Source organism: Dendrobates tinctorius, unplaced genomic scaffold (assembly GCF_039654945.1).
Source record: "Dendrobates tinctorius isolate UK_male_01 unplaced genomic scaffold, ASM3965494v1 ptg000231l, whole genome shotgun sequence".
Classification (NCBI taxonomy): domain Eukaryota; kingdom Metazoa; phylum Chordata; class Amphibia; order Anura; family Dendrobatidae; genus Dendrobates; species Dendrobates tinctorius.
Genome location: NW_027361898.1, coordinates 6,903,812 through 6,918,421, shown reverse-complemented (window position 1 = coordinate 6,918,421; position 14,610 = coordinate 6,903,812). Strand labels below are relative to the sequence as shown.

The following is a 14,610-nucleotide window of genomic DNA, read 5'->3' as shown; positions in this document are numbered from 1 at the left end:
ACAGCTGCATGCATTTACTGTGGAGGGACCAATTTGTAAAAATGGCAGATAGCACTGTTCTATGTGCTCACGAAATCTTTGATTCATTAACCCTTAAAAAAGGAAATGACATCATGTAATTGCACAGTTGGACCCGTTGAAGCACCTAGTACGCAAAACGGTCGTTGTCCGTCTTTGTTCCCCGCATGCCTGTACACACCTGCCTGATTGGAGTACCTTGTCTTAACCTAAAATGTTACCTTAAAGGACATTGGTTTTACAGCAACCCGGTGAGTGCCGCATTTTTGCATTTGCTTCTGGTTTTGAGCATTCATATGTTTTTTTCATGCTGAACACCAATTACCAGTTTCAGAATACTGACTGATTTCAGCTAAATGGGATCTGGTCTGGAAATGAACATGGTGCCCTTCGCCTGTTGTTTTTCTAGTTGCATAAAACATTTATAAATATATACATATACTTATTTTATTTTCTTCGTATGGTAGAAATTACTTCTTCCAGGTATGAGGAACCGAATATTGCAAAAAAGCGGAAGGTACAAATGTGCTGATCTAGAACATGCAAAATGCACGAAGTTTGTCCTTTATAAGTGGGAACATTTCATGTCAGAGTATTTACTGGTGGAGGAAATCAGCAATGAGAGGGTGTGTGCTGGCCATCGCGTGTGTCCTGTTCTGGCTGATAACTATAAGCTCCAGTGAAGACTCCTGTCCAGGTAAGTTATTGTCATACTTAGTACATCAGCCCAGTAGTTACATAGTTTGTGTCATGCACCGATATAATACAGTGGGACAGTTTCACATAAGAAATCTGCCCACACATCCGGCCTAACCACCAATGACCATTGAGCCCTGCGATCCTGATCGCTCAGGTGATTACAAACAATCCCAAATATGATTGGACCCAGGGAACTATATGCCGGTGAGTCTGACTTCTATACCAGGAAAGATCTTTGAACAAATTATTAAGCAACATGTATGTAAGTAACTGGATAAGAATGAAGTGATTAACCAGAGTCAGCATGGGTTTGTAACTAATAAGTCATGTCAGACTAACTTAAATTCCTTGTATGAAAGAATCACTGACTGGGTGGATCAGGGAAATGCTGTAGATATAGTGTATCTTGACTTCAGCAAAGCATTTGACAAAGTATCTCATACTATCTTTATTGAAAAAATGACTAAGTATGGAATGGACAAGGCAACTGTTAGGTGGATTCATAAATGGCTTAGTGATCGGACCCAAAGAGTGGTCATAAATGGCTGCACATCCAGTTGGAAGAATGTCTCAAGTGGGGTACCACAGGGCTCTGTCCTGGGCACTGTATTGTTCAACATCTTTATCAATGATTTAGATGAAGGAATTGAGGGTAAACTGATTAAATTTGCTGATGACACAAAGCTAGGAGGGAAAGGTAATACTAGAGAAGAGAGAGGATTGAAAAAGATATAAATAAACTGGAGCAGTGGGCAGCAACTAACAGAATGGTTTTTAACAGGGAAAAATGCAGAGTCCTACATCTGGGCAAGAAAAATGAAAAAAAAGCATGTACAGAATGGAGGAATAGGGCTAAGCATCAGCACATGTGAAAAAGACTTGGGTATACTAATAGATGATAAACTAAACATGAGTCAACAATGTGATGCAGCAGCAAAAATACAATTCTGGTATTTATTAACAGAAGCATACAGTCTAGATCACGTGAAGTCATTATCCCCCTCTACTCCTCTTTGGTCAGGCCTCATCTGGAATACTGTGTCCAGTTTTGGGCACCACATTTTAAAAAAGACATCAGCAAACTGGAGCAAGTTCAGAGAAGAGCGAACAGAATGGTGACTGGTCTGTAAACCATGTCCTATGAGGAAAGGTTACAGCAGGGGCGGACACTGAGAGCTTGGTGCCCCTGTGCAAGAAATGTGTATGGGCCCCCCTCCTTTTATTATTTATTTATATAGCACCATTGATTCCATGGTGCTGCACATGAGAAGGGGTTACATACAGATTACAGATAACACTTACAATAAACAAACTAACAATGACAGACTGATACAGAGTGGAGAGGACCCTGCCCTTTCGGGCTTACATGCTACAGGATGGTGGGGAAGGAGACAGTAGGTTAGTGGGTTGCAGCAGTTCTGGTGTTGGTTGAGGTGATATCTCCGGTAGCGATGAGAGAGAAGGAGGCAGCGGGGTCATTGCAGGCTGTAGGCTTTCTTGAAGAGGTGGGTTTTCAGGTTCCGTCTGAAGGATCGAAATGTGGTTGATAGTCGGACTTGTTGGGGCAAAGAATTCCAGAGGTCAGGGACAATTCGGGAGAAGTCTTGGAGGCGGTTGGATGAGGAGCGAATAAGTGTGGAGAAGAGAAGGAGGTTTTGAGAGGACCGGAGATTATGTGAGGGAAGGTATCAGGAGATTAGTTCAGAGACATATGGGGGCGACAAAGCTATATATATATATACATATATACATATATATATATATATATATATATATATATATAGCCACACAGACATACTTGTATATGCAGTGCTGTACAAATTAATTGGGACAAAGCATTTTTTTAAGTAAAATCGTAAGTTGGTTACCAGTCAGTGAGTCAAACCAGTTTTAGCTGCTTTGAACAGGCACTCACAGCTGTTCAAAGCAGTTAAAACTGGTTTGAATCACTGACTGGTAACGATCCTACAAATATACTTAAAAAAGCTTTGTCCCAATTAATTTGTACAGCACTGTATATACATGTATTTGTGTGTGGGGCGACAAAGCTATATATATATACAGTCATATGTAAAAGTTTGGGCACCCCTATTAACGTTAACCTTTTTTCTTTATAACAATTTTGGTTTTTGCAACAGGTATTTCAGTTTCATATATCTAATAACTGATGGACTCAGTTATATTTCTGGATTCAAATGAGGTTTAAATACTAACAGAAAATGTGCAATCTGCATTTATACAAAATTTGACTGGTGCAAAAGTATGGGCACCCTTATCATTTTCTTGATTTGAACACTCCTAACTACTTTTTACTGACTTACTATGTTCCTCACAGTGGAAACTGACTGGTTAAATCTCTGAGACAACTTTTTGTATCCTTCCCCTGAAAAGCTATGTTGAATAATCTTTGTTTCCAGATCATTTGAGAGTTGTTTTGAGGAGCCCATGATGCCACTCTTCATAGGAGAATCAAATAGGAGAACTACTTGCAAGTGGCCACTTTAAATACCTTTTCTCATGATTTGATACACCTGGCTATGAAGTTCAAAACTCAATGAGGTTACAAAACCAATTTAGTGCTTCAGGAAGTCAGTAAAAAGTAGATAGGAGTGTTCAAATCAAGAAAATGATAAGGGTGCCCATACTTTTGCACCGGTCAAATTTTGTTTAAATGCAGATTGCACATTTTCTGTTAGTACAATAAACCTCATTTGAATCCAGAAATATAACTGAGTCCATCAGTTATTAGATATATGAAACTGAAATACCTGTTGCAAAAACCAAAATTGTTATAAAGAAAAAAGGTTAACATTAATAGGGGTGCCCAAACTTTTACATATGACTGTATATATATATAGCTTTGTCGCCCCCCACCTCCATCATTTCCTCCTCCTACTACCCCCATTATTGCCCTTTCCACCACCATCATTGTCCTTTCCACCACCACCATCAATGCATTCTCTCCCACCACCCCCATCATTGTTCTTACCGCCACCTCCATCATAGCTTTTTCCCCCACCACCCCATCATTGCCCTTCCACCACCTCCATCATTGCTTGCTCCCCTACCACCCCATCATAGCCCTCTCCATCACCCCCATCATTGCCCTTTCCACAACCTCCATCACAGCCTTATCCTACACCACCCCCATCATTGCCTCCTTCCCCCCACTCCCATCACTATCTTTTCCACTACCACCATCTTTGCCTTCTCCCCCACCTCCATCATTGCCTTCTCCCCCACCACCTCCATCAATGCCCATTCCACCACCTCCATCATTTCCTCCTCCCCCAACATTCCCATCATTGCCCTTTCTGCCAAATCCATTATTTCCTCCTCCCCCACCATCCCCATCATTGCCTTCTCCCCACCAGCCCCATCATTGCCCTCTCCTCCCCCTACACACACAGACACGCATTGCACCATTCACCTCTCTGCACATTCCCTTGCAGCGCTACGCGCACACACACTCACGGCACCTCTCCGCATGCTCTGCCGCAGCATCACCGTTGAACTTCTCTCTCTAGCACAGCTGGCCGCTGAATGATGATGTCATCCAGCGGCGCTGTTGTCTGTGTGAGAGGAAGCGTGGGCAGGAATCAGGACAGATCGCTGCAGCTCCACTCTACTGCTTTTTTCTCTTGCCCACATTATTAGCCACCCTGCAGGGGCCCCGATGCAGCCACACAGGCTGCACATGCGGTATGTCTACCAGAGGGTTACAGGATTTTAGAATGTTTAGCTTTCAAAAATGACTGAGACGAGACTTAATAGCTGTCTACAAATAACTCAAGGGCTGTCACATTGTACAAGGATCATCTATTTATTCTCATTTGCACAAGGAAAGACTAGAAGCAATGGGATGAAACTGAATGGGAGGAGACAGATTAGATATCAGAAAAAACTTTTTGACGGTGAGGGTGATCAATGAGTGGAACAGTATGCCACAATAGGTGATAAGTTCTCCTTCAATGGAAGTCTTCAAACAGGCTGAACAGACATCTGTCTGGGATGATTTAGTGAATCCTGCTTTGAGCAGGGGGTTGGACCAGATGACCCAGAAGATCCCTTCCAACTCTACCATTCTATGATTCTATGATTCACTGCATGCAGCACCTGATACATTGTAACTGGTCAGATGAGGTGTGCCCTCTGGTGTCTAGAGGTGGTATTGCAGGTTTCATTTTCTGGTCCTTTTTTATGGGTAATGAATGGAAATACAGCAATTATGTGTCATTCTCTGACACTGTATCACACCGCATAAGATTAGATACACAGCTCAGCAGACTGTATCACGCAGTATAATATTAGATACACCTCTTCTTGGTATTGAAGGACCATTCTATTGCTTTCTTCTTTCAATCCATAGATGTAAAGGTGATTGGTGTTGGAGGATCAGACAAGTTGACCATTTTAAGAGGTTGTCCAGGATCCCCCGGACCTCCTGGACCCCAAGGACCCGCTGGAGCTAAAGGTAAAATGTAGTATCTCACAATTTCATTTTTAAAGGTGTATTTCAAGCAAAAAAAATTAATATTGAATGTGCATGAAAGGGGTTTTTCCACGAACTAAAGTTGATTTTTATCAATAGATTTTAGAATAATAATAATAATTTCCACAATTGGATGTGTTTTAAATAAAATGTTCCTGTGCTGAGATAATCTTATAAATGTGCCCCTGCTGTGTACTGTGTAATGGCTGTGTCTGACCGTGCAGGGACATGGCCTGATCATACCACAGCTCCTAGGCGGAGGAAGCAAGAGTATACAGACAGGACAGCCAGCTGTGCTCCCATGCTGTAATGTAATGTAACTCTTCTTCCTTCCCCCTACCCAGTAGCTGTGGTATGATCAAGTATGATTTTATTCAATTTACTAATATATTATCCATCTCAAAGTGTTCCTGGCCTCAGCTACAAGTTCTCATCCTGAATGCCTTCAGGTTTGTGTCTGGCAAAGAAGAACATTTCCAGTATCAAAACATGATCGGGGTCTGTGAAGGGGGCTGACTGCACATCTCCATAACTAAGCCAGCCCCCTATGCACAGCTCCTGTCACATGTCCACACTGTACTGTGCTGGGGACAGTCTGCAAGCAGAGCTGTAAGGTGGCGAGATCAGCACTTGTAGCTGAAGGTCGGAGAATATTTCAGACACCAAAAAGGGAAGGAATTTCATTATCTCATTTTCAACACATTTAACGAACATCATTATTTCGCTGAAAACCCTTTATCCGATTTCATGTTGAATCCTGTGAAGGTTTAAAGTCTGACATTCAGTCTCTTATATTCTTAGGGGAGAGCGGGACACCAGGAATCCCAGGAAAAATGGGTCCACAAGGGGTTAAAGGAGATAAAGGTACAAAAATCACTATTTTATATTCCTCAGAGCCAGAGATAGCCAGCACCTCACATATAGTAATGTGGAGAAAGCTGATATAACCTGGGCATCTCCCATATATAATTATATTTGTACAGCTGGTATGACCTGGGCATCTCCTGTATATAATTATATATATACACAGCCAGTATAACCTGGGCATCTCCTGTATATAATTATATATGTACAGCTGGTATAACCTGGGCATCTCCTGTATATAATTATATATATACACAGCCAGTATAACCTGGGCATCTCCTGTATATAATTATATATGTACAGCTGGTATAACCTGCGCATCTCCTGTATATAATTATACACTCACTGGCCACTTTATTAGGTACACCTGTCCAACTGTGTGTTAAGACTTAATTTCTAAATAGCCAATCACATGGCGGCAACTCAGTGCATTTAGGCATGTAGACATGGTCAAGACAATCTCCTGCAGTTCAAACCGAGCATCAGTATGGGGAAGAAAGGTGATTTGAGTGCCTTTGAACGTGGCATGATTGTTGGTGCCAGAAGGGCTGGTCTGAGTATTTCAGAAACTGCTGATCTACTGGGATTTTCACGCACAACCATCTCTAGGGTTTACAGAGAATGGTCCGAAAAAGAAAAAAAATCCAGTGAGCGGCAGTTCTGTGGCCGGAAATGCCTTGTTGATGCCAGAGGTCAGAGGAGAATGGGCAGACTGGTTCGAGCTGATAGAAAGGCAACAGTGACTCAAATTGCCACCCGTTACAACCAAGGTAGGCAGAAGAGCATCTCTGAACGCACAGTGCGTTGAACTTTGAGGCAGATGGGCTACAGCAGCAGAAGACCACACTGGGTACCACTCCTCTCAGCTAAGAACAGGAAACTGAGGCTACAATTTGCACAAGCTCATCGAAATTGGACAGTAGAAGATTGGAAAAACGTTGCCTGGTCTGATGAGTCTCGATTTCTGCTGCGACATTCGGATGGTAGGGTCAGAATTTGGCGTAAACAACATGAAAGCATGGATCCATCCTGCCTTGTATCAACGGTTCAGGCTGGTGGTGGTGGTGTCATGGTGTGGGGAATTTTTTCTGGGCACTCTTTGGGCCCCTTGGTACCAATTGAGCATCGTTGCAACGCCACAGCCTACCTGAGTATTGTTGCTGACCATGTCCATCCCTTTATGACCACAATGTACCCAACATCTGATGGCTACTTTCAGCAGGATAATGCGCCATGTCATAAAGCTCGAATCATCTCAGATTGGTTTCTTGAACATGACAATGAGTTCACTGTACTCAAATGGCCTCCTCAGTCACCAGATCTCAATCCAATAGAGCATCTTTGGGATGTGGTGGAACGGGAGATTCGCATCAGGGATGTGCAGCCGACAAATCTGCGCCAACTGTGTGATGCCATCATGTCAATATGGTCCAAAATCTCTGAGGAATGCTTCCAGCACCTTGTTGAATCTCTGCCACGAAGAATTGAGGCAGTTCTGAAGGCAAAAGGGGGTCCAACCCGTTACTAGCATGGTGTACCTAATAAAGTGGCCAGTGAGTGTATATGTACAGCTGGAATAACCTGGGCATCTCCAGTATATAATTATATATGTACAGCTGGTATAACCTGGGTATATATTGTATGTACAGCTGGTATAACCTGGGTATATACTGTATGTACAGCTGGTATAACCTGGGCATCTCCCGTTTATAATTATACATGTACAGCTGGTATAACCTGGGCATCTCCTGTATATAATTATATATGTACAGCCGGTATAACCTGCGCATCTCCTGTATATAATTATATATGTACAGTTGGTATAACTTGGGCATCTCCGGTATATAATTATATATGTACAGCTGGTATAACCTGGGCATCTCCCGTTTATAATTATATTTGTACAGCTGGTATAACCTGGGCATCTCCTGTATATAATTATTATTTGTACAGCCGGTATAACCTGGGCATCTCCTGTATATACGGTAATTATATATGTACAGCTGGTATAACATAGGAAACTCCTGTATATAATTATATACAGTATCTACAGCTGGTATAACCTGGGCATTTCCCGTATATAATTATTTGTACAGCTGGTATAACATGGGAAACTCCTGTATATAATTATATATGTACAGCTGGTATAACCTGGGTATCTCCTGTATATAATTATATATGTACAGCTGGTATTACCTGGGCATCACCCCTATATAATTATATATGTACAGCTGGTATAACCTGGTCATCTCCTGTATATAATTATATTTGTACAGCTGGTATAACCTGGGTATCTCCTATATATAATTATATATGTACAGCTGGTATTACCTGGGCATCTCCCCTATATAATTAAATATGTACAGCTGGTATAACCTGGTCATCTCCTGTATATAATTATATTTGTACAGCTGGTATAACCTGGGTATCTCCTGTATATAATTATATATGTACAGCTGGTATTACCTGGGCATCTCCCCTATATAATTATATATGTTCAGCTGGTATAACCTGGTCATCTCCTGTATATAATTATATTTGTACAGCTGGTATAACCTGGGCATCTCCTGTATTTAATTATATATGTACAGCTGGTATAACCTGGGCATCTCCTGTATATAATTATATATGTACAGCTGGTATAGCCTGGGCATCTCTTGTATATAATTATATACAGTGCCTTGCGAAAGTATGCGGCCTCTTGGAACTTTTCAACCTTTTCCCACATATCATACTTCAAACATAAAGATACTGTGAGAATCTTGTGGGAATAGTGGATGAGGGCAGGTATATCTCGCCCAGATACCTTTCCTATGTGGCCTAGTCTGGTCAGTATCTCACCTGGTTACTAATGAATAATGGGAGGCGGATATAAAAGGATGCCAGGTGGTTGTGTGAGTGTCTCAGCCTGGGAACACAGAGAGCCTGTCTGTGTGAGAGACACACGTGAGTGAAAGCAGTGCCCACTGCAACTGTGGTTTGGCTGGACGGGAGAAGCCCGCCAGTTGGTAGTTAGGTTGTACCTTGTTTAGTTAGTGCCGGACAGGCAAGGATTTGTTTTATGTTTTTTTTTCCTTTATGCATTGCTTTCACCTTTAATAAACCTGACCCAGTGTCAGTTATACTCGGACCCCGGCTGTGCACCTGAGTTTCATGCTGAACGCACATGACCTTTGACCCCAGCAAAGGCGATCCCGGAGTGTTTTATCACATTGTGGTGGAGTACACGGGCATCACATGGGAAGCTTGAGCATGGAGGACGTGGTGAAAGCGCTGGTACAGTCCACCGCCATCCAGCAAGAAGCTAATCGGATGATGATGGCCCAGCTGAAGGAGTTGGTGGACATAACAGCTACCGATCGTTCGCTTCTCCAGCAGGTGGCGCAGCGCCTGGCAAGATTACCTGAGGTTAACCTGGAAGCCGAGTCGAGAGTGATTCACGTGAGTCGTACTGGCAGAAGATGACAACCGAAGATGACGTCGAGGCATACCTGACCACGTTTGAATGGATGGCCGAAGGCACGATGGGCCGGCCTGATTGCCCCGTTTCTTTCCGGTGAAGCCCAAAAGGCTTATTATGACTTAGAACATGAAGCCGCCCAGGACTTTGACAAGCTGAAAGCCGAGATCTTGGCCCGGCTAGGAGTGACGACCGCTGTCCGTGCACAGAGAGTGCATCAATGGACTTATCAGCCGGATAAACTACCGCGGTCACAGATGTTCGACCTGATCCATGTGACGAAGAAGTGGCTACAACCTGAGGTGTTGACAGCGCCAGAGATAATCCAGAGAATTGTCATGGACAAATACCTGAGCGCCCTACCGCCAGCTCTGAGGAAGTGGGTAAGCCATGGAAATCCTACGACGGCAGATCAACTGGTGGATCTGGTTGACCGTTACTCCGTGGTGGAAGGACTCCGAGACGACGCTACCCCACCTCGTTCTTCATCATCTCCTTGTGGAACCGGTAAGACTGTTCCAGGGAGTAGGGGAGAAGGAAAAATCCCTAAGACAGTGGGGGAGGAAAACGGGACTGCCCGCACTGCGAGGCCGAGAGTAACGAACTATGGTCTAAGCAAGGGGCCCATTAGGTGTTTCCGCTGCCAAGAGATGGGACACATTGCTGCGAACTGTCCGGTCACTACTGAACCCATGCAGTGCGACGTCACATACTCTAAAAACCACATGTCTATGGTTGCATGGGTAGTGAGTGTGAATGCTGGTCAGAAGGATGTGGAAAAACACTTGTGTGATTTAACTGTTGATGGAAAAAATGTGGTGGCATTGTTAGACTCGGGAAGTGTGGTGACTCTGGTGAAGGCCAGTCTGGTGTCAGCCCCGACTGGACCATCAGACAAATTTTCTGTAACATGTGTGCATGGAGACACCAGCTCGTACCTCACCACGGTCATATGCATTACTACTTCCTATGGGTCTGTGCAACATAAAGTGGGACTCGTCCCTGCGTTATTGCATGATGTTATCTTGGGCCGGGATTTTCCCCACTTCTGGCAATTGTGGGAGAATCAGTTGATACCCCAGGGTAATAGTGTACATGATTCATCTCCCAGGGCGCGTGTGGGTCCTGAACCCCTGGAAGAGGTCTCCCCGGAAGACTCGGGGGAAGAGTCTGCTGGAAATGATCTGCAGTTCCCGTTTTCAGTCATGGCGGGTGATACGGAGAAGACCGGGGAAGAGGAGGCGGCCGACAGCCGTCCACCTCCCCGTTTGCCGGATTTGGAAGTTCAGAAAGATGACTTCCAAAGCGAGCAAATAAAGGATCCTACCCTTTCTCAGGCTAGGACAAATGTAAAAGTGATAAATGGGGTACCCGTAGAACCTGGCTATAGGCTGGCATATCCTTACATGGTCCTGGAGAATGATTTACTCTATCAGAGAAAACGGGGGAAGACACGGTGCAACTATTAGTCGTGCCAAAACCCTACCGGTGGCAGGTGCTGGACCTGGCCCACGGACATGTGATGGGAGGTCACCTGGGAGTTCAGAAAACCACCGAAAGGATATTACACTGTTTTATTTGGCCAGGCATGCATCACGATATTCGTGTATATTGTGAGTCTTGTCCTGACTGTAAAGCCTCTGCGCCTAAGCCCCGGTTCTGTAGCCCTTTGGTACCCCTACCTATTATTGAGGTCCCGTTTGAGAGGATTGGGATGGATTTAGTTGGGCCCCTTCCACAGTCTGCACGTGGACACCAACATATCCTGGTCCTCTTGGATTATGCCACTCGTTACCCGGAAGCCATCCCTTTACGTAACACGGCCACCAAGACGATTGCCAAGGAACTGGTGCATGTGTTTAGTCGGGTCGTTATACCAAAACAGATACTCACCGACCAAGGGACTCCCTTTATGTCCAGGGTAATGAAGGAGCTCTGCCGGTTGTTACAAATCGAACCGTTACGCACATCCGTGTATCACCCTCAAACAGACGGGTTGGTCGAACGGTTCAATAAAACTCTGAAGTAGATGCTGAGAAAGGCGATAGACAAGGATGGGAAGAACTGGGACTATTTACTTCCGTATTTACTTTTTGCCATCAGGGAAGTGCCCCAGTCTTCCATGGGATTCTCGCCTTTCGAGTTATTGTACACCCGACGTCCTCGCGGACTGTTAGACATCGCCAAAGAAACCTGGGAGGGTCAGGTCACTCCATTTAAAATGGTGATAGATCACGTATCCCAAATGCAGGACCGTGTTGCGGCTGTTATGCCTATCGTCAAAGAACACATGATGCAGGCTCAAGGAGCCCAAAAACGAATCTATGATAGGGTGCCAAGATCCGTACGTTTGCACCCGGAGATAGGGTGTTGATCCTGGTTCCCACGGTGGACAGTAAGTTCCTAGCAAAGTGGCAGGGCCCCTTTAAGATTAAGGCAAGAATTGGTGAAGTAAACTACAAAGTATACCAGGCAGGTAAACAGAAACCTGAACACGTTTATCATGTAAATCTGATAAAACCCTGGAAAGATCGGTCTGCCTTGTCAGCGGAGCTGGCCCCGTCCCGTCTGCTCGCATACCGTACCGGAGGTACGGGTTGCAGAGACTCTCTCGGAGCGGCAAAAGACTGAGGTAAAGCAGTTTCTACTTCACATCCAAAAGTTTTTCTCAGAAAAACCCGGGCAGACTACGCTAATGAAACATGACATCGTAACAGAACCTGGTGTCACAGTTCACGTGAAACCCTACAGAATTCCGGAAGCGCGCCGTGAAGCCGTTTCCCGAGAAGTGAAGGCAATGTTAGAGTTAGGTGTCATTGAGGAATCGCACAGTGCTTGGTCCAGCCCGATTGTGTTAATTCCTAAACCGGACGGCACCATCCGGTTCTTCAATGACTTCAGGAAACTGAATGCGGTCTCAAAATTTGATGCCTACCCTATGCCCCGGGTCGACGAGTTAATAGATCAGTTAGGAAAAGCCCGGTATATTACGACCCTAGATCTAACAAAGGGGTATTGGCAGATCCCTCTGGCGGAGGCTGCCAGAGAAAAGACGGCATTTGCTACGCAGGAAGGTTTTTTTCAGTATGTGTACATGCCGTTTGGACTGCACGGGGCACCGGCGACCTTCCAGAGACTGATGGATCGAGTCCTGAGGCCACATAGGCAGTATGCTTCAGGCCTATTTGGATGACATTGTCATTTACAGCTTGGACTAGGAGACTCATCTCCAGAAAGTACAAGCTGTGATTGACGACCTGTGATAGGCAGGTCTAACCGCGAACCCCAAGAAATGTCATATCGGGCTAGAAGAAGCCCGGTATTTGGGATATGTAATTGGGAGGGGTATTGTTAAACCCCAGCTCGATAAGATTCAGGCGGTTCAGGACTGGCCGCAACCTGTCAACAAGAAGCAGGTACAAGCCTTCCTGGGGATCGCCGGCTATTATCGCCGGTTCATACCCAATTTTGCAGCCATCGCAACCCCCCTGACGGATCTTACAATAGGGAAAGACTCCGTCATGATTAAATGGAGTTTAGCGGCTGAAGAAGCCTTCCATAGCCTAAAACGGGCACTTTGCTCTCAACCAGTACTGGTGACTCCGGACTTCTGCAGCGAATTTGTGGTCCAAACAGATGCCTCTGATACCGGTATCGGGGCCGTACTGTCACAAGTGAGGGACGGAGTGGAACACCCGATCCTCTATCTCAGCAGGAAGCTGAATAAACATGAGCAAAAGTATGCAGTCGTAGAAAAAGAGTGCCTAGCCATTAAGTGGGCTCTAGAGGCCCTCAAATATTACCTGGTGGGCCAAAAGTTTAGGCTGATCACTGACCATGCCCCTCTCAAGTGGATGCACTTGCACAAGGAAAGGAATAGCCGGGTGACCCGGTGGTTCCTTGCCCTGCAGGCCTACACTTTTACGGTGGAGCACCGCCCAGGGGTACAGATGGGGAATGCAGATGCACTGTTTGGCAAGTGTCATTGCTCGACCGGAGTGGTCTGAGCAGAGGTGGGGGAATATGTGAGAATCATGTGGGAATAGTGGATGAGGGCAGGTATATCTCACCCAGATACTTTTCCTATGTGGCCTAGTCTGGTCAGTATCTCACCTGGTTACTAATGAATAAAGGGAGGGCGGATATAAAAGGATGCCAGGTGGTTGTGTGAGTGTCTCAGCCTGGGAACACAGAGAGCCTGTCTGTGTGAGAGACACACGTGAGTGAAAGCAGTGCCCACTGCAACTGTGGTTTGGCTGGACGGGAGAAGCCCGCCAGTTGGTAGTTAGGTTGTACTTTGTTTAGTTAGTGCCGGACAGGCAAAGATTTGTTTTATGTTTTTTTTCCTTTATGCATTGCTTTCACCTTTAATAAACCTGACCCAGTGTCAGTTATACCCAGACCCCGGCTGTGCGCCTGACTTTCATGCTGAACGCACGTGACCTTTGACCCCAGCAAAGGCGATCCCGGAGTGCTTTATCACAATACCAAATGTAAATTTTTGGTGAAGAATCAACAAGTGGGACACAATTGTGAAGTTGAACGAAATTTATTGGTTACTTTAACTTTTTGTGGAAATTCAAAAACTGAAAAGTGGAGCGTGCAATATTATTCGACTCCTTTAACTTAATACTTTGTTGTGCCACCTTTTGCTGCGATTACAGCTGCAAGTCGCTTGGGGTATGTCTCTATCAGTTTTGTACATCGAGAGACTGAAATTCTTGCCCGTTCTTCCTTGGCAAATAGCTCAAGCTCAGTGAGGTTGGATGGAGATCGTTTGTAAACAGCAGTTTTCAGCTCTTTCCACAGATTCTCGATTGGATTCAGGTCTGGACTTTGACTTGGCCATTCTAACACCTGGATACGTTTATTTGTGAACCATTCCATTGTAGATTTTGCTTTATGTTTGGGATCATTGCCTTGTTGGAAGACAAATCTCCATCCCATTCTCAAGTCTTTTGCAGTCTCCAACAGGTTTTCTTCAAGAATGGTCCTGTATTTGGCCCATCCATCTTCCCATCAGTTTTAACCATCTTCCCTGCCCCTGCTGAAGAAAAGCAGACCCAAACTATGATGC

At 44.8% G+C, this 14,610-nt stretch overlaps 1 protein-coding gene across 5 annotated transcripts in view; it reads left to right on the top strand.

The window, feature by feature from the left end:
- Positions 1 to 607: 607 nt before the first annotated feature.
- LOC141059875 (ficolin-1-B-like) overlaps positions 608 to 14,610 on the top strand; it is a 91,950-nt gene continuing 77,947 nt past the window's right edge. For all 5 annotated transcript variants that reach the window (XR_012222619.1, XR_012222618.1, XM_073556047.1 and 2 more), the window contains exons 1-3: positions 608 to 715; positions 5,087 to 5,191; positions 6,011 to 6,073. Coding sequence is in view for 3 of the 5 variants with exons in the window: in XM_073556047.1 (XP_073412148.1) it covers positions 637 to 715; positions 5,087 to 5,191; positions 6,011 to 6,073 (247 nt within the window). In the remaining 2 variants the exon portion in view is untranslated. The remainder of the gene's footprint in view (positions 716 to 5,086; positions 5,192 to 6,010; positions 6,074 to 14,610) is intronic.